The sequence below is a fragment of the Podarcis liolepis genome (genome assembly GCF_965112155.1).
Source record: "Podarcis liolepis genome assembly, chromosome: 13".
Taxonomy (NCBI): domain Eukaryota; kingdom Metazoa; phylum Chordata; class Lepidosauria; order Squamata; family Lacertidae; genus Podarcis; species Podarcis liolepis.
In genome coordinates this window covers 46,594,337-46,618,526 of record NC_139573.1, presented here as the reverse complement: position 1 = coordinate 46,618,526, position 24,190 = coordinate 46,594,337, and the positions used below count along the sequence as shown (strand labels likewise).

General features: G+C 44.8%; 1 protein-coding gene across 7 annotated transcripts in view; it reads left to right on the top strand.

Annotated features, from left to right (window-relative positions):
- The window catches only part of ANKRD17 (ankyrin repeat domain 17), a 101,152-nt gene that overhangs the window by 72,657 nt on the left and 4,305 nt on the right, over positions 1–24,190 (top strand). For 4 of the 7 annotated variants that reach the window (XM_083470411.1, XM_083470416.1, XM_083470413.1 and 1 more), the window contains 16 exons: positions 36–184; positions 933–1,044; positions 1,953–2,098; positions 3,266–3,408; positions 4,619–4,832; positions 6,296–6,471; positions 7,557–7,719; positions 8,218–8,313; positions 9,591–9,707; positions 11,339–11,510; positions 13,503–13,950; positions 16,202–16,357; positions 16,876–17,025; positions 18,494–20,145; positions 22,021–22,218; positions 23,354–23,605. In XM_083470411.1, the coding sequence (XP_083326537.1) occupies positions 36–184; positions 933–1,044; positions 1,953–2,098; positions 3,266–3,408; positions 4,619–4,832; positions 6,296–6,471; positions 7,557–7,719; positions 8,218–8,313; positions 9,591–9,707; positions 11,339–11,510; positions 13,503–13,950; positions 16,202–16,357; positions 16,876–17,025; positions 18,494–20,145; positions 22,021–22,218; positions 23,354–23,605 (4,344 nt within the window). The remainder of the gene's footprint in view (positions 1–35; positions 185–932; positions 1,045–1,952; positions 2,099–3,265; positions 3,409–4,618; positions 4,833–6,295; positions 6,472–7,556; positions 7,720–8,217; positions 8,314–9,590; positions 9,708–11,338; positions 11,511–13,502; positions 13,951–16,201; positions 16,358–16,875; positions 17,026–18,493; positions 20,146–22,020; positions 22,219–23,353; positions 23,606–24,190) is intronic. The other 3 variants (XM_083470412.1, XM_083470414.1, XM_083470415.1) reach the window with 2 other exon arrangements.

The window sequence follows — 24,190 nt, the reverse complement described above, 5'->3', positions numbered from 1 at the left end:
ATACTTCTAATAAGCACAATTGTTCTCTCCAATAGCAGTGAGCGGAAGAGCATCTGCGGTGTCCAACACCCCTACCCACAGCATCACGACGTCTGTCTCCCAACCTCAGACACCAGCTCCAAGCCCTATCATTTCTCCCTCAGCCATGCTACCGGTCTACCCTGCCATAGATATTGATGCGCAGGTAAGCCAGAAATAAGCCATAGACTCCCATACTCACTCCGCCTCCAGTTTTAAGAAGTTTAAAGCTGCTTCTTGTGGTTTTGAGCAACGCACACTTGCCTGTTAACATCTGAATATCATGAGCTACGATTTGAACCTAACCATGGTTAGAGAAAACAATCCTGGTTTGTTAGATAAACCTCCTAATACACATGTAGATGGGAGAACACGAACCCAGTGTTGCATCACATCAAATCACAGCTTGTGATATAGGACCTGGACTGCGCATATACATTTACTCAGTTCTGAATTGTGCTTTTGTGTTTTGTTTTTGACATGGAGACATTAGGAACATTTTTGGGAAGTATGACTTCCGATCTAAATTATTAATTAATTAATTAATTAATTAATTGTTAATTTATTATTTTTTGTATTTGTATTTATTATTTGTATCCCGCCCATCTGGCTGGGTTTCCCCAGCCACTCTGGGCGGCTTCCAACAAAGACCAAAAATACACTAAAATGTCACACATTAAAAACTTCCCTGAATTGGTGATTCTTTATCAGAGACTGAATTAGATGGATTTCCTAAATTGCACTGTGTTTATTACAAAGCCGCTTTAGAAGCAGAGCGTCTCGTCCAAAGACTCTACAGGCAATAATATTTCACATTTAATAGTGTTTGTTGTTGTAGTAGCTAAATGATGTACATTTCCTCCACAAAGTACAAGGAAAGCCATTAACGTGTTGAAATGGCATTTGTCTTCCAGACTGAAAGCAACCACGACACTGCGTTGACCCTTGCATGTGCTGGTGGACATGAGGAGCTGGTGCAAACGCTCCTGGAGCGGGGAGCTAATATTGAACACAGGGACAAAAAAGGTACATGCCTGCTGATAAAGTAATGGTATAAACAGAGTTTTCTGTAGATGACAGATTTACTTATGCTGGTTTTGACCTTTAAAGCCCTATGCGGCCTAGGACCCTTGTACTTACAGGACTGCCTCTCCTGGTATGTCCCGCAGAGGACCCTAAGGTCCATGAATAATAATAGCTTGAAGGTCCCGGGCCCTATGGAAGCTAGACTATCCTCCACCAGGGCCAGGGCTTTTTCAGTAATGGCTCTGACCTGGTGGAATGCTCTGTCCCACGAGACTAGGGCCCTGCAGGACTTGATCTCTTTCCGCAGGGCCTGTAAGACAGAGCTGTTCCGCCTGGCCTTCAATTTGAATTAGCCTGATCCTCTTTTCCCTTTCCTCTTCTATGAAGAAACCCTTTCTGGGACCCCACATTTAAATTCTTATTCACACACCTCCTTGCTGGCCCTAGTAGGACCAACTTGGCCACTTAGCCCTGGTGATCATTCAGTGTCTACTGACTGGGGTCCCCCCCCCACCAAAAAAAATGACCCCTGAATTTTTGAATTTTGTTGATATTGATGCTGCATTTTATGTTGCATTCTATGGTGTTTTATGCTGTTTTTAAGTTGCATTTTAATCAGTGTTTTATATTTGCTGTTAGCCTCCCTGAGTCTGGTTTTTAAACCGGGAAGAGCGGGGTACAAATAAAAATTTATGATTATTTATGATTATATTCCCGTGGAAGGAGATCCTTCTCCAACTAATGTGTGTTTCTGCTGTAGATAACATTTTCCACCTGCAAAATTAATTTTATTCCAGGTGCCCTGTTTTAGGGTTGTTGTTGTTTTGGTTTCCTGTTAAAATTCGTTGTTTTCTTAGAAATGGGTGCAAGTCAAATATCCTTGAGCGGTGCCTATTTTCCCCTTTCAGGATTTACCCCCCTTATTTTGGCTGCTACAGCTGGTCATGTCGGTGTTGTTGAGATCTTGTTGGATAACGGTGCAGATATTGAAGCTCAGTCTGAGAGAACCAAGGACACACCATTATCTTTAGCTTGTTCTGGAGGAAGACAGGAGGTGAAGTAAACAGTACCTATTGTTGCGTACTAACTGAAAGCCTTTCACTGTGATTAATGCTTGTCATATAACTCTAATCCTTGATTCTGAACACACTCCACAAAAGCTTGTTCAGCTGACTCCAGTTAGAATTTACAGAATTCTAATCAATTTAAAAATAGGTGTTTCTGATCATCTCATCACTGCTGTACCAAAGGGGAGGGAGAGCACATGAACTCCAGGCTCGTGAAGGCTAATGTTAAACATGTGTCTCTCAAACTGTTACTTCCAAACTGAGGTGCAGTATTAAAATGCCAGCTCAGCCCTGGACACGTAATATTTAACAGGAGTATTTTTTTGTTAACCATATTTTATAACCAGTGTAATCTACTGTTTTATGTTGTTTATTTGATTGTGCAAATTACAATGGTTCTTGTTTTCAGCAACTTGGTGTGTTGTTGTAAGTTACCTAAAGACCATCCGCTAGTAGATGTCTTCTTTTTCATCATCATCATCGTTATTATTACTGCTATTAGCATCTTTTTAATACTGTAACTGTGATTTAAGATATCTAAGGTAGAACCGGGTTAGGAGTTTGTCAAGTCTTCTCTGTTTACTCAGATTTTCCTTGGTACCTCAAAGGGCCAGAAAACAACAAGGGCATTTACTAGGTAAAATGGTGGTAGTTATCCAAAGAATTTTATGACTAGCTCCATGTATATAGAATCATAGAACTTCAGAGTTGGATGGGACCCCGAGCGTCATCTAATCCAACAAGTGACACTACTTATTTCAAAAAGGGTTCTCTGCTCCCATTTACTTATAGAACATGTATTTAGGAAACTTCTTCTGTGTTTCTATGTTAATAAATGATATCTAATTTAGGCACCAGTTGTATATGAAGTGCCATTACAGCCCCAAGTCAATGTATAATCATCTTGCATGGTTAAAGCAGATCTTATAAGTGTTCATACCATGGCTTCGCATCACTAGCGTGGTACATAGCCATACCTTCTCTCTGAGCCACGTGAGCAGAATTGTGTGTTCTGCCTGGGGTAACACAGAGATGGCAATAAGCCTCCATTTCCACGCTGTTGCCTGAGGGGCCTCTGACTGCAGTTCTGTGTTCAGGAAGGGAGTGATATTCATTTCTCGAAGGTAACTATTTGTATTTTTACAACAATTCAGGTGGTGGAGCTTCTGTTAGCTAGAGGAGCAAATAAAGAGCACAGAAATGTTTCTGACTACACCCCTTTAAGCTTAGCTGCTTCTGGTGGTTATGTGAACATCATCAAAATACTGTTGAATGCCGGTGCAGAGATCAATTCAAGGCAAGTTCCCTTTTTAAGCTCCTGTTTATTTCATGCTGCTCTTGTTTCTTGTTACGGTCTTCCATTCTACCCTAGGTTCGCAACAGGGTTCCAGGAGGACCCTTCTCATACCGAGAGGAGCTTTAGACTGGGCTATTGATCCAGAGAAAAGGAAGCAGAGCAAATTACGGATGGCATCTATGCCCAGACCAGGTGCCCTGGTGGCCCTGTTGCTGCAGTATAATTTAGTGGACTTCTGGTGTCTGTTGAATCCTATTGAGATAGAGTTCTCTTTTTCTCTCCAGCAGCTATGTATCCTGTAGCAGAATCGATTCCTTGTTATACTCCCTCTACACTATCTAACAATGTCAAAGCATCTTCTATGAGTCTTATTTTGATTTCATATGACAGCCCACTAGTTACCATTTTACAGCTCAATGATGAACCGTGAAGGGATCCTGCTTGGAGATTGAATCCTCTCCTTCTACAGTGAAGAGAAATAGTTGATAGTCTGAAGCAATGGATAGGAGAGGTTTTTGTGCATAGCAATCCTATCCAGTTTCCTGAGCCTTTGCTTTGGGAAACTCTAGAAGCAGTCATCTGGGGAGAATTCATCAGTGGAAACTGTTACTTAAAGAAAGGAAGGAACAAAACATGCACCTTACTGATCAAAGACATAGCTGAACTGGAAACTTAAAATATAAATGTACAGAGAGCAATCTGCTGTATAACAAATCCAAAGAGGAACTGAATTAAAAGCTCTTGAAATGATTATGATACTGGCTTGTAAATCTGATTATTGGCTTGTAAATTTACAAAACGTGTTTAAACTAATAGGTGCTAACCATAACTAATTACACTTACAGGTACAGTGGACCCTCCGGATATTAACTTAATTCATTCTGGGGGTCCGTACATACCCCAAAAAGTCCTCATCTAGATGCGCTGCTTCTGTGCATGGCGCGATAGAGCGCTACTGCGCATGCGCAGAAACATGGAGGTATACACTTCCGGGTTTGCTGTGTTCACAACCCGAAAGTGATGTTACCTGAAGGTAACATAACCCGAGGGTCCACCGTATATGGCCTCTGTAGCTCCCATTTAGAGGTCTACAGGCACCTATAGGTTCATATGTACATGGACTTCCATATTACAGAAATAGGTATATGCAAATTAAAAATTCACCATGCTATATAAAGTTAAAATGTAGCGCGTGTTCATTTCTTTCCAGAACTGGTAGCAAGCTGGGCATCTCTCCATTAATGTTGGCAGCCATGAATGGTCATACTGCTGCTGTTAAGCTGCTGTTGGACATGGGTTCTGATATTAATGCACAGATAGAGACCAATAGGAATACTGCCCTGACACTGGCCTGTTTCCAAGGAAGAACCGAAGTGGTTAGCCTTCTCCTCGATAGAAAAGCTAATGTTGAGCACAGAGCTAAGGTAGGAAGATCTTGGTTTAAATGTCTTCAACTTAAATTTGTTAGTACTTCTATTACTTTTCACACTCCAGATGTTTGTCTGCTCAGCCTTGAATGTACACAGCCGTTCTATGTCCACCATCAGGGTAAACAAATTTTATTTGCTTCATTGGAGTGTTGACTTTATATTGTTCCTCACTGCCTTGCAAGCAACTTTGCAAAAGCTGGGATATATGCTTATTAAATACAGCAAAAAAAATCATCATGCTTTTTAATTTATTACATTTATATACTGCCCTTCTGGCAAGGCACCCAAAGAGGTTTACAGTGGTACCTCGGGTTAAGTACTTAATTTGTTCCGGAGGTCTGTTCTTAACCGGAAACTGTTCTTAACCTGAGGTACCACTTTAGCTAATGGGGCCTCCCGCTGCCACCGCACGATTTCTGTTCCCATCCTGAGGTAAAGGTACTATTTCTGGGTTAGCGGAGTCTGTAACCTGAAGCGTATGTAATCTGAAGTGTATGTAACCCGAGGTACCACTGTACTAGGCAAAATCCTAACATGGAAAAATGGGACAGAATATTTTCAGGCAAATTTTGGGAGTTGATGCTGGCTCTAGCTCCCTGGCCTGTGTTTCTTCTCTTAAGCCTTTCCTCAAGGCCCACAGACCTGCCTTAAGCAGCCCAAGGGAAGGCAGGGTTGCCTCAATAGTTATCACATATTGTTGATGGCCCTTTCTGGGGTTGGTATCCATCCATCCATCCATCCATCCATCCGAGGAGCACATGTGGTTTGTAGTCCTTTGCTTCTCTTTTAAATCATCACTATGGAGATGAAACAGGTTTGATGTGGATGAGGGGGCGAGTTTTAAAACGTAAGTAAAAGGAGGGAGTTCTTTATTCCCAACACATTCTATTTGGTGAGAAGTGGAATGGGTATAAAGTGATGAATCTGTTGGATCTCTCTTCATTCAGCTGTTAATAGTTGAATATTCCATACAGTAAAGTGCCTGATAATAAACATACCTGAAGAAGTATACCTGAAGGAGCGTCTCCAACCCCATCGTTCTGCCCGGACACTGAGGTCCAGTGCCGAGGGCCTTCTGGCAGTTCCCTCGCTGCAAGAAGCCAAGTTACAGGGAACCAGGCAGAGGGCCTTCTCGGTAGTGGCACCCGCCCTGTGGAACACCCTCCCACCAGATGTCAAAAAGAAAAACAACTACCAGACTTTTAGAAGACATCGGAAGGCAGCCCTGTTTAGGGAAGCTTTTAATGTTTAATAGGTTATTGTATTTTAATATTTTGTTGGAAGCCTCCCAGAGTGGCTGGGGAAACTCAGCCGCATGGGTGGGGTATAAATAATAAATTACATTATTATTATTATTGTGCGTTAACAGTGGTCACTGATACTCTATAAGCCAGAAATGATTGTTGCCTTCTTGTAGCTATAGATTTTCACACATTTCTAATGTATTCTTAACCTAGACCGGCCTGACACCCTTAATGGAAGCTGCCTCTGGTGGATATGCGGAAGTAGGCAGAGTTCTTCTAGACAAAGGTGCAGATGTAAACGCTCCGCCAGTCCCATCTTCAAGAGACACAGCTCTGACCATTGCAGCAGACAAAGGGCATTACAAGTTCTGTGAGCTGCTTATTAGCAGGTACCATATTTGATATGATTTGAAGGGGAGGATCAAGAGGCCTAGGTTACAAAGAATGTCGCTGGCTCTAGGATCCTGATATGCTATCTATGGGTGTTTACTAATGAGTTTCGTTGAGCCCACACTGAAGTTGCACTTATAAGAGTAGAATCATAGAATCATAGAGTTGGAAGAGACCACAAGGGCCATTGAGTCCAACCCCCTGCCAAGCAGGAAACACCATCAGAGCACTCCTGACATATGGTTGTCAAGCCTCTGCTTAAAGACCTCCAAAGAAGGAGACTCCACCACACTCCTTGGCAGCAAATTCCACTGTCGAACAGCTCTTACTGTCAGGAAGGTCTTCCTAATGTTTAGGTGGAATCTTCTTTCTTGTAGTTTGGATCCATTGCTCCGTGTCCGCTTCTCTGGAGCAGCAGAAAACAACCTTTCTCCCTCCTCTATGTGACATCCTTTTATATATTTGAACATGGCTATCATATCACCCCTTAACATCCTCTTCTCCAGGCTAAACATGCCCAGCTCCCTTAGCCGTTCCTCATAAGGCATCATTTCCAGGCCTTTGACCATTTTGGTTGCCTAGAAGAGTTGGTCTGATGAGAAAGTTTTGATTGGTGAATTTTCAGGAAACAACTGTGTGTGCTTTAGCTTGTGGGTCTTCATTGAAGTTCTGGCATAAATGTTCCATTCCTGAGCAGCAATTCCATAATTGCAATTCCAGAGGCACTACTATAGAGCAAAGCAGGAAATTCTAGTTCTGATGTGGCGCCACAAGTCCTCCTATATTAGCTGCACGATGACAGCATTACATTTTTATTATATAGGAAGAAAATAGCATCTGTTAAGATAGAAGGTGTGCAGGTGCCAGGAGTTCATGTTTCAGAAATGAACTATTTCAGAGTTGTTTAGAAATGGTTTTATGAAGAGCAGGTGATGTTTTCTAGAAGCGTTGTCCCTCTTAACTTCCACCACCTTTCTAAAGCCAGTAACAGTAACCAGTCCTTCAGTTCAGTTTTGTGTGGGTTTTTTTTAAATGGTAAAATATGCATTCAGTATTTTGATCAGGCTTTTTGATTTTTTTGTAGGGGAGCTCACATCGATGTCCGGAACAAAAAAGGAAATACTCCATTATGGCTTGCTGCAAATGGTGGTCATTTAGATGTTGTCCAGTTGCTAGTGCAAGCTGGAGCAGATGTAGATGCTGCTGATAACAGAAAGATAACCCCGCTGATGGCAGCCTTTCGAAAGGTAGAGTGAAAGCTTTTGCTTTTAACCCCCTTGATAAAAAAGAACTAATTTGTTGCAGTATGAATTTGGAAATTGAACTGCATCACCCACACAGTGCATGGCAGAAATTTAATAAATGGACTGCTATGTTTCCCATAGCGTACAGTTTTCAGGGGGGGGGAGACTTACATAACCATTGCAAAAAAAAACCCAACATCATATTGGCAGTGTGTGCAATATTGCAATTGAATAAGCTGCCCTCTCTGCTTTTCTGTATCTCAGAGTATTTTCAAATGCCTTGCTTTATTAAAGAAAATGGGAGTTTTTCTTTCCCTAGCTTCACAGATTGGCAATTTTTGTATGCTTCTGAAGCTCCTGCTGCTTTGGGGGATTGAGGTTGCTGCAGTTACTCTTTTCACTGAATTATCTTTTATAGTTTAGTTATTTCACTTAAATGCATTTAAATGTGCAGCCTGCCTTCATGTGAAAGGGGCTAATGCTGGAAACCTTCATTCTTAGGGTCATGTGAAAGTTGTACGCTACCTGGTAAAAGAAGTCAACCAGTTCCCATCAGATTCAGAATGTATGAGATACATAGCAACAGTTACTGACAAGGTAAGAATAATGTGCTGCTTAAGTTACTCAGTAAAACTTTGGTAAAACCAGTGTTTCCCAGTAAGCTGATGAATACATCATAAGTGCTAATTAAAACCTTGCATATATCGACCCTGAACAGCATTGGGCAGACTACCGCATTTTTTGCTTTATAAGACTCACTTTTTCCCTCCTAAAAAGTAAGGGGAAATGTGTGTGCGTCTTATGGAGCGAATGCAGGCTGCGCAGGTATCCCAGAAGCCAGAACAGTAAGAGGGATTGCTGCTTTCACTGCGCAGCGATCCCTCTTGCTGTTCTGGCTTCTGAGATTCAGAATATTTTTTTTCTTGTTTTCCTCCTCCAAAAACTAGGTGCGTCTTGTGGTCTAGTGCGTCTTATAGAGCGAAAAATACGGTATTTTTCTCTGACTTTACACTCCCAACTCAGTTGTATGGCTTCATTCAAGAGCACACTATTCTTTGTTTTAGTGTGTTTAAATATTTAACCTTCCTAATCCCAAAGTATGTTACACAATTAAATACCACAGGAGGGGGGGGAGAAAATAAAATGCAGACCAAAGTTACCATTATTAAATTTCTGTGCCACCCTTCATCCAAGGATTCCAGGAAAGTTTACAATATAAAAACACAAAAATACAAAACAATAACACCCACCCCACACCCTCACGTAGTTTAAAAGGTCATCAATAATTTAATTAGCCAAAGGTTGCAAAGCTCCTCTCCCTTCCCACTTTTTCTTATTATATTCATATCTGGTCTCTGCATAAGAAGTCCTTTCCTTGGTTCCAGTCTTTTCCCCCAACCAAACTTTTTTTTTTCAAAACTAGATCACTTCTGAATCCTGTTTTGCCATTTGGAATCTCTTGACTCCCACTCTGGAGAATTCTGTCCCTGCGGCATTTGCCATTCCACACAACCTTCCCAAAGCAATTCCAACCCTTTCGCTTTTACTGGCAGAATAAAATCCCTCTCACAATGTTCTCTGTTGTTTGTCTCCTCTCCAGCCATCTTTCCATTCTTACACAAGGAGAAACAGCATATCCACAGTCATTAGCAGTTCAGCTCCTTTAATGCCACAGGAGCCTTCCAATCCATTCCTTTCATTTCTGCACTCTTGCCTGTTTGTTAAGCAGCTTCCCTTCCTTTGCAGGCCACAATGAGCCCCTCATGCTCCCTGTCAGTTCCCTTCTTGCAGTGTTTGAGGCTGGTACATCCATTATTTGTTCAACTGCTTGTGCCAGTTCAGAAATGATGTTCTTTTATGCATTGTCATCGCAGGAAATGCTGAAGAAGTGCCACCTCTGTATAGAATCAATTGTTCAAGCCAAAGACAGGCAGGCTGCTGAAGCAAACAAGAATGCAAGCATTCTTTTAGAGGAGTTGGATTTGGAGAAGGTAAGTAACGCTGCAAGTTCAGATTTCCACTTTAGAACACTTTATAGGCTGGCTTTCTGTAGTTACTCAAGGCAGGGCATGCAAGAATAGGGGGGAAAATAGTCATCAAAAAAACACTCCTTATGGTGGAGTTGAGGAATCCCCCTACTGTAGGGTTACCAGACGTCCCCGTTTCCCGGGGACAGTCCCCGGATTCGCGAATAAGTCCCCAGACAAATTCCATCCCTGGAATGTCCCCAGATTTCATCTAATGTCCCAGGAAGCGCAGCAGCGGCAGTCTCAGCAGCCCAGAGCAGTTGGTTCTGGCTGGCTTCAGGAGCTGCTTGGAAGTCCCCATATGATGGTGGTGCAGAGGCTCTAAGATGCAGCTTCCGGGCTGCCTCCACCTTCCCTGACCCCAGCAGTTAAGCTGTGAAGGGAGGTTTCATGCTGCCTATTGGAGCAGCCACCCAACTCCTACTTGCGTGCAAGCAGGAGCGGGACGGGGATCTGTCAGTTGTGAAGGGAGGCTTCACGCTGCCTATCAGAGCTTGTGTGCAAGCAGGAGGTGGCAGGGATCTCTCAGTTAGGCAAGGGGAAGCCTCCCTTCTCAGCTGAGGGATCCCTGCCCCCTCCTGCTTGCACGCAAGTAGGAATGGGATTGGGGCTGCTCCGATGGGAAAGGAGGCATTGCACTGCCCCAGCCTTGCCGCTGCCGGGGCTCTCTGCCCTCCTCCCCCCGTCTTTCATGCCTGATCCACCACACACCGCTTCCCCACCACCACCACCGAAGATCCAACAACTCAGGGGCTGTCCAGGCTGATGGAGAAAAGAGATAGAAGCCTCGGAGGAAGGGGAAATGTGGCGGTTGAGGTCAAGGCAGCGGCCGCCCCTGTGCCACTGCCATCGCTGCAACATCAACGTCCCGAACGTGTAGTATTTATTTAATTAAAGTGTCCCTGGATTCATTGAAAAAAATATGGTAACCTTACCCTCCTGTCTCCCTGAAAAGGAAAAGTTGCCAAAATGTTTAATTCCCAGCTGAAATAATCACCCTGAATACACTGTGGCCCAGAGGTTCAACCTCCTCCATGAGTGGAAAGCCTTTATGTTCGAACTTGAGAGGCTCTTCCAATAGAATCACAGAACTGTAGAGTTGGAAAGGACCACGAGGGTCATCTAGTCCAACCCCCTGCAAGGCAGAAATCTTTTGCCCAATGTGAGTCTCAAGAACCTATATCCTTCAGATTAAAAGTCTCGTGCTTTACCACTCGAGCAATCCCAGCTTCTGTGGCTCAAAGTGGGCTCATTGATAGACAGCTTGCCCGCAGAATTAGATTCAAGGCCATATGATTTCCCGTCTGCCGGCTTCCGCTTGCTCTGGATGCAGGATGATCAAATTAGCCACTTCACTTTGGGCCTGTGACAGTGAGCTTTGGCAAGTTTCTCTTCCCACTACCTCAGCCTTCCCACAGTGTGGAGAACTAGTTTAGAACTCTTGGAAGGCAAGGTATTCTTATAAGTAATCAGTTGAGACTGATGCACAGCATCCAATCTCTTCCTAATGCTAAGCTGTACAGCCTTATCTGCCCAAGGTTCAGTTTCTTTTTGGCAGTTTCCTTTCATCGCTGTTGAATGAATTTGACTTGCAGCTACGGGAAGAAAGCAGAAGGCTGGCATTAGCTGCTAAAAGAGAGAAAAGGAAGGAGAAGAGAAGGAAGAAAAAGGAAGAGCAAAGGAGGAAGCTGGAAGAAATAGAGGCAAAAAACAAAGAGAATTTTGAACTGCAAGCTGCTCAAGAAAAGGAAAAACTAAAAGCTGAAGGTAGGTATTTGATTTGTACCCCATGGGCTCAGAGCAGGTGTCAGCAGTTGTCTAAAAAACACAAAAGATGGCTGTTCTTCCATTTTCAGCATCTCTCCTCTGAAACACAACCGAATGTTAAATCATTAAATCCTGTCAGCTTGAATATATTCAACTGGAAATGATTACAAATTATTGAAGAAAATAGGACATTGTCATAGATCAGTGTTAAAATCATGGGATAAAGATAAATGGCAGTCAATTTCATAGTTTCTCTGCAAATGGTTTTTCCTTTCAACCGTCATAATAAGCATTTCACTTATGGTGGTTTTTTTGATTGTTTGTTTTGCAAAGGACTACCACTCCTGACACGTGCAGTGGCGGAAACATTGCCTTTCATGAGCTTTTGGATAAACCACCTGGGATGGGATCCAATTACCGTATTTTTTTGCTCCATAAGATGCACTTTTTTCCTCTTAAAATCTAAGAGGAAATGCCTGTGCGTCTTATGGAGCGAATGTGTGGTCCCTGGGGCTGGGGGGGGGGGGAACCTGGGCTTCCCCCACCGCTAGCCCCCCGACCTGCTCTTTGGGTCGAGCAGCTCTGGGGTAGCTTGCGAAGCCTCCGCAGGGCAGCAGGGAGCCTTCATCCCGCTGCCCTGGGGAGGCTTCGCGCGGCTATCCCTGGCTTTTGCGGGAGGTGGGGGAAGGGACAGAGCGAGGCTCTCTCACTTCCCCCACCTCCCGCAAAAGCCCCCAAGAGCCGCATTTTTTTTCTTGAATCCCCCCCCCCCCCAAAAAAAAAGTAGGTGCGCCTTATGGAGCGAAAAGTACGGTAGCTGCTTAGGTTCACACAGAGAGATTGAGTTCCCATTGGGGCATTCGGCTACCTTGTGAGCAGCTGATCCTCCAAATCATCTGTCTAATTCTGATCAAACCTCTCTCTAAACAGCAGTTTGCCGCAAGGCACTCAGAGTTGTTGCTTGAAGTAAAATAAGTGTGGAGACTCCTTGAACTTGTGGAAGTTGTTTCATGATTCTTTGGATCCTGGTTTTGAAGAGGTTGCATACCAAGGCCAATAGGCAGAACATGACAGGCATTTCTTCAGTCCTAATTATAGTTGGTTCTCAACTTGCATATTAGTAAATAAGCATTTATTCTAAAAACAAGAGACTCGTGGCATAGTAAATACACATTTATCGTGTCACAGATTCATCAGAGGGACAAAATAATATCCTGAGTTGCCATAATAAATTTGTGCCATGAGACTCTTTGAGTTGTTGTTGTTTGCTGAAAGCAACTAACATGGCTATGCCTCTGGAAAGTATCCCTTAGAGCAGGCATAGGCAAACTTGGCCCTCCAGCTGTTTTGGGACTACAATTCCCATCATCCCTGACCACTGGTCCTGTTAGCTGGGGATGATGGGAGTTGTAGTCCCAAAACATCTGGAGGGCCAAGTTTGCCTATGCCTGCCTTAGAGCATATCAAAGTAGGAATCAGCCTTTCTCAATTGCAAATACTTAACTAAAATTGCTTATGTGAATACATTGTGGCTTATTCCAATATGTCATCATCCACCTATGCAAATAATCATTTGTGCCCATGTAAGCATGAGTATTTGGAATCCCCTTATCCCAGGCCATTCAGATATGACTGTCCGCTTGTAAACCTTTTCCATAGGTTGTTCTGAGAGCTTAATCTTTCCAAACCCTCTTCATATGGAAAGGCAATAAAGTTATCTTATCAATCAGTCCCTAAACCCAGGTGTTCCAGTTCCCTGGATATTTGCAAATTACAATGGTATTAATTTAAACTGCTTTTAGAAATTTTGTGTGTGTGTGTGTGTGTGTGTTAGGCCATATGCACAAGGTAAATAGGTTTGAAATACGAAGGATGTTTGTGGTGTATAAGTGACTTGCATTGATCTTCATGGGCCAGTCGCATAGTAAAAACCTGTTCAGGCAAGATGATTACTGTGGACTTTGGTCAATTCTTCTTCTCGTTCTCAATTAGATGAGCCAGGGATCCTAACAGAACCACCCAGTGCTACCACAACGACCACCATAGGTATATCTGCAACATGGACAACTTTGGCAGGTTCCCATGGCAAAAGAAACAATACTGTCACTACGAGCAGCTCTAAGAGGAAAAGCAGGAGAAACAAAATTGGCCAAGATACTGTTCAGATCATCTTTGATGATCAGCTCCCCATCTCCTATTCTCAACCAGAGAAAATAAATGGCGAATCCAAAAGCAGCAGTACCAGTGAAAGTGGTGATAGTGACAACATGAGGATTTCCAGCTGTAGTGATGAAAGCAGCAATAGTAACAGCAGCCACAAGAGTGATAGTCTTTCTTCCACAGCAGTCACTAATGCTCAGAGCAACAAGAAGCAGCCATCGGTGCTGGTCACTTTCCCAAAAGAAGAGCGGAAAGCAGTTTCTGGGAAATCTTCAGTCAAGTAAGCTACTTTACCTTTTGCACACACACACAAACAAGTTGTTATCTCATCTCTTGGGATGTTCTCAATGCTTCCATCTTCTCCCCCCAGTGTTACTTCACGGACCAGAACTGTGAAATTATCATTTACCGTATTTTTCGCTCTATAAGACGCACTTTTTCCCTCCTAAAAAGTAAGGGGAAATGTGTGTGCGTCTTATGGAGCGAATGCAGGCTGCGCAGCTGTCCCAGAAGCCAGAACAGCAAGAGGGATCGCTGCGCAGCGATCCCACTCACTGTTCTAGCTTCTGGCTTAGCCCCTCAGTCTCTTCCCCCACCTCCCGGAAAAGCCCCCAAAAGCCGTGCTCCCTCTAAAGAGCCGCGTGGAGCGTGTGTGTGGCTCTTGGGAGCTTTTCCCCAAGGAGGGAGAAGGGCAGCCCATCAGTGATGGGTTGCCCTTCTCCCTCTTCGGCGGAAAGCCTGCAAGAGCCACACACACGCTCCACGTGGCTTGTGAAAGGGAGCGCTGAGCAGAGCCTGGGATGCATACAGGCTCTGCTCAGCGCTCCCTTTAAAGAATATTTTTTTTCTTGCATTCCCCCTCTAAAAACTAGGTGCATCTTATGGCCAGGTGCATCTTATGGAGTGAAAAATACGGTGCTTTTTATTTTGTTGAAAAGTCTCTGCTGCCTTTCTTCCAACGTTGGTAACTCAAAGTGGTTTATCAGAATTATTAAGAACAAACCAGAATATACGATGCCAGTAGAACTGACCGTGAAGCAGCAGATAAATAGCATAATCAATAGCTGTTTGAGCAGCCAAACTAATTTGGCTTAGTTCTGAGTTGCTTAACTGAAGACCATAGTAACAGAAGACCAAAATCATAGGTGGGAGCTTTTCAAGATCCTATCCCCACAGCAGAATCCCAGAAACACTGCTGAAAATCGGGCTACATTCAAACATTGAAATCAAGAGAGTCCTGTGACAGTTTTCGCATCCTAGACTATGCAAGTGCATGCAGCTTTTCCCCTTTAAAATTTTACTTCTGCCTTCAGACGGCCATATCTGCTGATGAAGAGGGAAAGGCCCAATTTTGAGTTAGATTGTGATGAAGGTAGCGTTCAGTTGCATTCCACCGCTTGTGTTTTTACATATGAATGGACTTTGATTATCAGTTGCTAGGTGCATTTCAAGCTATGGTTTGCATGAAATGCAAGTGGAAAACTTTTTTTTCTTATCTCTTGCTAGTGTAGATTGCTTTGGCGCTGTTCTTCGTCTGCCTCATTCCCCCCCCCCCCACTGTGAATCTTGGAATACTAAGATTCTTCCTCATTTGTTGTATTTTTCGCTCTATAAGACGCACTTTTCCCCTCCTAAAAAGTAAGGGGAAATGTGTGTGCGTCTTATGGAGCAAATGCAGGCTGCACAGCTTTCGCTGAAGCCAGGGGAGCAAGAGGGATCGGTGCCCACTGGTCCTTCTTGCTCTCCTGGCTTCACTTCGCTTCGCTGGAGACCCGCTGTGCAGCTTTCCCTCTCTGCGCAGCACCCCTTCAGTGAAGTGGCAGGAGAAACGGAGCCCCTTCCATTTCTCCTCCCGCTTTGCTGGAGAGGCACTGAGCAGAGAGGGAGAGAACATTTTTTTTCTTGTTCTCCTCCTCTAAAACTAGGTGCATCTTATGGTCGGGTGCATCTTATAGAGCAAAAAATACGGTATATCCAAATGTCTTTTATTCTAAACAGGCTTACAAACAAAACCAAGCAAACGAAAGCCAAGTGTACTTTTCTATGATTGATCAGTTTACTTTTTAGCATGGTGTTAAATTTAATATTCTAATACAGTGGTGCCTCGCAAGACGAAAAGAATCCGTTCTGTGATTCTCTTCGTCTAGCGGTTTTTTCGTCTTGCGAAGCAAGCCCATTGACGGATTAGCACTATTAGCGGCTTATCGGATCAGCTGATAAGCGGCTTAGTGGCTTAGAAAAAGGGGGGGGGGGAAGGAAAAAAACCCCGCAGGAACTCGCAAGACATTTTCGTCTTGCAAAGCAAGCCCATAGGAAATTCGTTTTGCGAAGCACCTCCAAAACGGAAAACTCTTTCATCTAGCGAGTTTTCCGTCTTGTGAGGCATTCGTCTTGCGGGGCACCACTGTACTAAAGATGTTATTAAAGGGCTAAACAAGAGTCTCTGCATTTGTCTTTTACGTTTTTCTCATAAGAGTTACGTTAACAAGCACTCTTTTTCCTCCCCCTCCCCTCCCCCTTTCCTGTGAAAGGTTGTCAGAAGTTATTAGCGAAGTAACTGGCAATTCCTTGTCTACTTGCACAAAACCTTCTCCATCGCCACTGTCTTCTCCTAATGGAAAATTGACCTTAGCTAGCCCTAAACGTGGTCAGAAGAGGGAGGAAGGATGGAAGGAGGTTGTAAGAAGGTAAGTCCAATTCCGCGATGGTGGTAATTGCCAGTGATTCTCTACCTCATCCATCCATCCACCCACCCCCAGTCCCTGCTTTGAATATTTTACTAAAACCATGCTTTGCATTGCTGGCAAAATTAGTCATGGTATGGCCATTTCATTCCTTGGTCGTCAAAGTCTGTAACATCCAAGAGATAGTATCAGAGCCTGTTTTCGGTGCCAGCACCTGAGAAGCAGGATATGAATACATTCCCCATGCTAGTGTCTTCCTGTTTTCTTTTTCTCTTTCTCCTCTCTCTTCAGCTTTTTGTGTAGACTTGGGACACTTTCACAGCTACAACTATTAGCATAGTGCTTCAGTGCTTTGTTTCAGCCAAAGCTTTCTAACCAGTATCCAAAGGCCGTGTACAGTGGACCCTCCGTATATGAATTAAATTCATTCCAGGGGTCCGTACTTAATCTGAAAGTTTGATGCAAGTATACTATACTAAATCTGGTCTACCTGATTGCCGTAATTTTCTCTTGTTTCTTAGATCAAAGAAGGTTTCTGTTCCATCAACTGTCATTTCCAGAGTAATTGGAAGAGGTGGTTGCAACATCAACGCTATCCGAGAGTTTACTGGCGCGCATATAGACATTGATAAGCAGAAAGACAAAACGGGGGACAGAATCATAACAATAAGGTAAATTCCTGTCCAGGCACTGTTTACCTTAAGTTACTGAATTGGTTTGGAGGACACCGTATTTAATTTGCCATTCAGTTTCTATAGGAAACAGATTTCAAACTAATTTCTGTTAGATGGACATTTATTTATTTATTTTATACAATTTATACACTTCTTCAATTTATATACTGCTTTATTACTTTAAAAAACAACAACCACCCAACAACTTCAAAGTGGTAAACATACATGGGACTTGTATGAATCAGAATGTTTCTGTGATTTCTTACCCCCGGCAGGGTTGGTCCTGTTCAGAACTCCAGCCAGCCATTCATATCCTCTTCCAAGATACTATAAGTCTGTCAGTTACCCAAGCAGGCCCATTTATGCTCCCCACCCACTTAGTCCGCTTTTTCCTATTCCACCTGTTTTGTAGCTCCTGGAGGCCACTGAGCATGCTCAGTCCTCCTCAAGCTTTTTAATTTATTTATTTTTTAACTCAGATATATGCTGACACCCCACTTTCGTTTCTCAGAGGCTGCGTTGCATCTGAAACATTAACATTTTAAAAATGGAATCAGTCCGGCCTGCACCAAACCACCTAACCTTGCTGTCCGAGGGAACAGTTGTGTATTCAACCATTGCATCATAAAACCGTTAAATGTCATTCATGCGAAGGTTTTTACACTTGCATGCATTTTTCTAAAAAGGGGAAATATTTCTTCTTAAGCTTATCCACGAATGAAGAAATGGTCTTCATGCATTTATTTCCGAAGGGTGCATTTACCACATTTTTCGCTTTATAAGACGCACTTTTCCCCCTTTAAAAATTAAGGGGAAATGTGTGTGTCCTATGGAGCGAATGCAGGCTCCTTGGCTTCAGCGATAGCAACGCGAAGCCTCCGAAGCGCAGAGGGAGAGCTCCCCCCGCACTCCGGAGGCTTCGCGTTGCTTTTGCTGAAGCCCCCGGAGCGCAGCGGGAACCCCCGCTGCGCTCCGGAGGCTTCTGGCATCTATCCGCAAGCCTTCGGAGCGCAGCAGGAGTTTCCGCTGCGCTCTGAAGGCTTGCGGATAGCCGCCGGAGGACTGGAGAGTGAGGGGGTCATTGCACACCGATCCCTCTTGCTCTCCAGGCTTCGCTTCGCTGAAGAGGCGCTGGACAGTTTTCCCTTTCTGCGCTGCGCCCCTTCAGCGAAGTAAGAGGAGAGATGGAAGGGGCTCCATTTCTCCTACCGCTTCGCTGAAGGGGCGCTGAGCAGAGAGGGGGAGAATCCCCCCCCCCCTGTTCTCCCCCTCCTATGGTCCAGTGCGTCCTATAGAGCGAAAAACACAGTAGACCTGAAGGAGAGCTCAAGTCAGTAGAGCATGACTCTTAATCCCAGGGTTGTGGGTTGGACCCCCATGTTGGCCAAGAGATTGCAGGAGTTGGGGTGGACTAGATGCCCCTCAGGGTCCCTTCCAACTGTACAATTCTATTATTCTCTTGCAGGGGAGGCACGGAATCAACAAGACAAGCAACACAGCTCATCAACGCTCTGATCAAGGATCCCGACAAAGAAATCGACGAACTCATTCCAAAGAACCGTCTGAGAAGCTCTGCGGCCTATCCCAAAACAGGGGCGCACGCCAGCCCCACCACTACCCACAATTCCGTCGCTGGGAGCAAGGTGACCACTGTCGCAATCTCCTCCTCGTCTCAGATGGCCACAGCGCTTTCCGTGCCTGTCCTCCCTTCAGCACCGACGCATAAAGCAGTCAAGAACCCGGTGAACAACGTGCGGCCTGGATTTCCAGTTTCTCTGCCGCTGGCGTACCCTCCTCCCCAGTTTGCACACGCCTTGCTGGCCGCTCAGACTTTCCAGCAGATCCGTCCGCCGAGGTTACCTATGACCCACTTTGGAGGGACATTCCCGCCAGCTCAGTCCACCTGGGGTCCTTTCCCCGTTCGGCCTCTCAGCCCCGCAAAAGCTACTAACTCACCTAAGCCTCACACGGTGCCTCGCCATAACAATCAGAACAGCAGCGGTTCTCAGGTGAATTCGGCGGGTTCGTCGGCTCCCAGCCCAACAGCCACCACAAGTCCGGCCGTGTCTGCTGTGCCTGTTCCTCCTGCAAATGGCAGCCCCAGCTCCCCTTCCGTCCGAAGGCAGCTCTTTGTCACCGTGGTCAAGACATCCAGCACCACCACCACCACCATTGCAACCACGGCCAGCAACAACAGCACAACGCCCACCAACGCCACCTACCCTTTTCCTACTGCCAAAGAGCACCACCCTGTGTCGTCCACTTCCTCCCCTTCACCGCCAGCCCAGCCAGCCCGGGTTTCCAGAAGCAGCCCTTCAGAATGTGTCGCGAGTTCTCCCAGCAAAGCGGTGCCCTCCTCGGACCAGGAAGTCAGTAGCCCCCCAGCAGCGGAAGCAGCAAATCTGACCAGCAACAGGCAGGCGAATAGCAGCTCTGCTGGGATTCCATCGGAGCATCTTTCTCAGCCGCAGACGCTCGGGTCTGTTTCCCAGGAAGCAAGGCCACCTTTGCAGCAGCCTCAGGTTCCGTCACAAGATCCGCGAATGGCCGTGCCTCCAAACTTAGCAACTGCGAGTTCCGCTGCCCCGGTAGTTGCGCCTGCTAGTACGCCAGCAAACTATCTCTTGCCTCAGGCATCGGCGGGATCTGCTCAGCCGTCTCCGCCAGCTAAAATGGAAAGCCCCGCGATCAGGCTGCCATCCCATGGGGCAAACCCCGTGCACAAGAATTCCGCTCCCGTTCAGAGTTCTTCGGTTGCCGTCCTCAATATCAGCCACATCAAAAGACCCCACAGCGTTCCTTCTTCAGTGCAGCTTCCTTCTACCTTAAGTACGCAAAGTGTCTCTCAGAATCCTGTCCATCCGGCAAACAAGCCCATGCCCCCAAATTTCAGCGCTGCTTTGCCGTTTGGGCCCTTCAGCACACTGTTTGAGAACGGCCCGGCCTCTGCTCACGCCTTCTGGGGTGGATCTGTCTTGTCGTCTCAGGCAGCGCCGGAATCCATTCTGTCTGGGAAGTCTTCATTTCTGCCAAACTCGGATCCATTGCACCAGTTAGATACTTCCAAAGCCCCAGGTTTTAGGCCCCCACTTCAGAGACCAGCTCCGAGTCCCTCAGGTGAATATTTCTTTATATTCCGCAAGGATAAAGTGATCTTCGGGTCTGATTGCTCCATCTGTGTGTGTGCAGTTGGGTGGGGTGGTGGTGGTGAGGTGGGTTGCCCCAACATTCATATCTTTACACTTAACCCTTGAACCTTGCCTGCTGTTTTGCTGTCCATTCATTGTCTTGGTTTCATTGGTGAATTTGGTCACATCGCTGCTGACTCTAGTCCAGTTATGAACAAGCTAAATAGCACCAGTCCCAATACTGATCCTTGGAAGATTTCCATGCTTCCTTTTTCTCTTTCCATTATCAGTTACTAATCCATAGGAAAACCATGATGTTCCAAATTTATTTAGGGGCCTTTGGTAAGGGATTTTGTCAAAAGCTTTTTGAAAATCCAGGTATTTAATGTTGACTGGATCACATCTATTCATATGCTTGTTAACATTCTCAAAGTAAAAGATTGGCATGGTAGAACTTCCCTTTATACAAGGCATGCTGTGATTCTTCCCTAGAAAGGCTTGTTGTTCTGTAAGCTTCATGCATCTATGGTTTTTTAAATAATGATTTATTTCCCCAAATTTAACCAAAACAGTTGCTAGGTTAACCGACATAGAATTTTGGATGCCAACTGGAGCAGGTGACTTGTTTGCAATTTGTCAGGTTCCCCTAGAACTTGCCTTGTCACTTCTTTTTGATTCAGTTCTTCAGATGCGAGATTTTGATCCAGACCTGGGTAATCCCACTGCGGATCATCTGCAGTGAAAATAGATGGAGGAGTGAATTGGGAGATTTTACAAGCATTCTTTGCATCTTACAAGAATAGATTCAGGTTGTGCAGCCTCCTATCTATACTCCTCCATGGCCAGAATGCAGTTGCCACATTCCAGCATAGTCCCTTCTCTTGGTTGAAAGACGGGGTGAGCTCTGTAGACCAGAGTAACCCAGTTTGGTGGGGGGGGGGGAGAGAAGCCCTGGTCACCTGGAGACTCTTGAGGTTCCCATCTTCTTCTGACTTATAGTTTCCCCTGCTCCCCCACTTTCCCCCAACCCTTTAAAATCATCCCTTCCCTCTCCACCAACTGGGATGGTGAATCTGGGATGGAATTCTCAGAGTCAGCTGCTCTGCACATAGCTGGCAGGCTTGGCATAGAAAATCTATCTCTACTTCTTCCGACTGGACAGCAAGGGCACATCAGTCCAACAACTTTGCTGCTGAGTGGTTCTCTCTCCTGTAGCCCAGCTGGAAACAGGAGCACCACTTGCTCTGCTGCCCTTTCCCCCTAAGTCTGCCATGCAAACATTATGGCAGATGCCTTGATTTTGGCTTGCATAACCTATTTTCTCTAAAACATAGGCAGTTTTTATACTTTATAGAGCAACTCGATACTGGCAAAAGAGGCTTCAGTGTAGAATGAATGGGGAAAACAAACGGAAATGGATGTGAATTAAAAATGAGAACAAAATTATAACCCATTGGTGCTATGCTTCATGAGAGGATAAAGCACATGTTTTATTTGTTTGAAAGTATGCTGGGGGTGTAATTTCCAAAGAGATGATTTTAAATGTGGGTTACTGAGCATCTTGTCTAATTTCAAATAGAATCACTGATCCATTAAGATATATCTGAATGGTCAAACCATAAGAATACAGTATTATAAGGAAGCACATAGTCTCAGGAATCAGTGCCATAAAAACATCTATTACAGACAAGCAGTCTGGAACAAATTAGTTTTCCAGGCTCCATAGAAGAGAATCATAACTATTTTAGTCCGAACTGGAAGCAAACTGTACAAGATGCAAAAGTTAAGTTCCTTCCCTGCACCCCCTGCTTTGAATGCTGCTATTTTCCCAGAAAGTACTGACATTTTGCACATCATTCTATAGGTATTGTCAGTATGGATTCACCGTATGGTTCTGTAACACCACCTTCTGCGCACTTGGGTACCTTTGCCTCGAACCTTTCAAGCAGTCAAGTATATGCACCAGGAACAGCCCTTGGGGGAGCACCGGCAGCTGCTAATTTTAACAGACAGCATTTTTCTCCACTGAACCTATTGCCTCCATGTTCCTCTGCATCAAATGGTAAGCTGTTAAAAAAAACACAACCGCACTATTTTGTTGCTGTAATATAACTCTGGGTGTTCCAACTTCTGAATTGGATGATGCAGGGAAGAGTGGGATGGTGGTGGTGGTGGTGGTGGTGGTGGTGGTGGTGGTGGTGGTGGTTGTTGTTGTTGTTGTTGTTGTTGTTGTTGTTAAATTTTGTGTGTATCACCCTTCATCCAAAAATCACAGGGCAGTTCACAACATAAAAATACAACATGAGAACACAAAATGCATAATAAGCAAAAAGACACTAATAACGCCCCCAAACACATTTAAAAGGCCATAGAATTTTAATCAGCCAAAGTCCTGATTGTACAGAAATGTTTTTGCCTGGTGTCTAAATATATGTAATGAAGGTGCCAGACAAGCCTCCTTGGGGAAAGCATTCCACAGACGGGGAGCCACCACAGAAAAGGCCTGTTCTCATGTTGCCACCTTCCTGACCTCTTGTGAAGAAGGGCCTGAGATGCTCGTTGCAGGGTCTGGGTCAGTTAACAACAACAACAACAACATGGCAGATCTGATGTGCCAACCCTGGCTCATGAATTTCTCTCCAAATAAACCTTGAGCAGTATTCAAGTTCTTGACTTACTACTCCTGATTTGTTTGTAGGGAACAAACTAGAAACATCACAACAAGCCAGACTCTGCCTTGTTCTCAAGCAGCAGGAGTAGAGCAGAGAGAACGTTTCGTCAGTATGTACAGCACACTGAGCATTCACATTAAACCACAGTTCATTTTTAACTGTGGCTTAATATGACTTGCAAAAAGGACCGTTAGATCCTAAGCAATCACTTTTTAATATATTGAGTTCTGATAACTCTGACAGTGATTTTTGCAACTGACAAAGATTCATTCCGTTGTACGTTGATTATAGAAAGCCAGTTATAAAAGGTTTAAACTACTGGCTCAATGTGGCATAATGTGGCAAACCTCTAGTAGGCTTTTTGTAGCTAATGCTATTTTAATACTTCAGTCATGAAGTTTCCTGAGCCTGCAATGCTACTTCTGCTGAGACTGGTGTAGAGAGAGTATTTTTGAATGCCGTCATATTGCCTTTAAATACTAGGACGGATGTCTGTAACCCGTTCAAATATTTGTTTTCCTCCAGAACCACCTGCTCAGCCGGTGTCTGCTGGAGTTCGAGCACCATCTCCAACCCCTTCCTCTGTTTCCCTGGGGTCAGAAAAACCCAGCAATGTCTCTCAGGACAGAAAGGTCCCTGTCCCAATTGGAACCGAGCGTTCTGCACGTATCAGACAAACTGGAACGTCTACACCCTCTGTTATAGGGAGCAACTTGGCCACTCCCGTGGGGCACAGTGGTATATGGTCTTTTGAAGGGATAGGAGGAAACCAAGCTGGTATGTATTGCCCCTGAACAGACATACTTGTTTATCATCTTCTGATTTTCTATTAGAGGAGAGCTAAGACAATTGATTAGGTAAAGGTAAAGGGACCCCTGACTGTTAGCTACAGTTGTGGACAACTCGGGGGTTGCGCACTCATCTCGCTCTAGGGAGCCGATGTTTATCCGCAGACAGCTTCCGGGTCTTATGGTCCGCATGACTAAGCCGCTTCTGCGAACCAGAGCAGCACAAGGAAACGCCGTTTGTCTTCCCACCAGAGCGGTACCTATTTATCTACTTGCACTTTGACGTGCTTTTGAACTGCTAGGTTGGCAGGAGCTGGGACCAAACAACAGGAGCTCACCCCATCGCGGGGATTCAAACCACCGACCTTCCGATCAGCAAGCCCTGGGCTCAGTGGTTTAGACCACAGCACCACCCGCGTCCTAATTGTCCTAAAAAGACAATTGATTAGGACAACTTAAAATGCAGAAATAACATTCCCACTACAAATGGTAGCCTTGACAAATCTGCAGAGCAGCATTGCTCATGAACTGACTAATTTAAAGTTCACAAATGATTTAATCCTGCTTTAAGAAC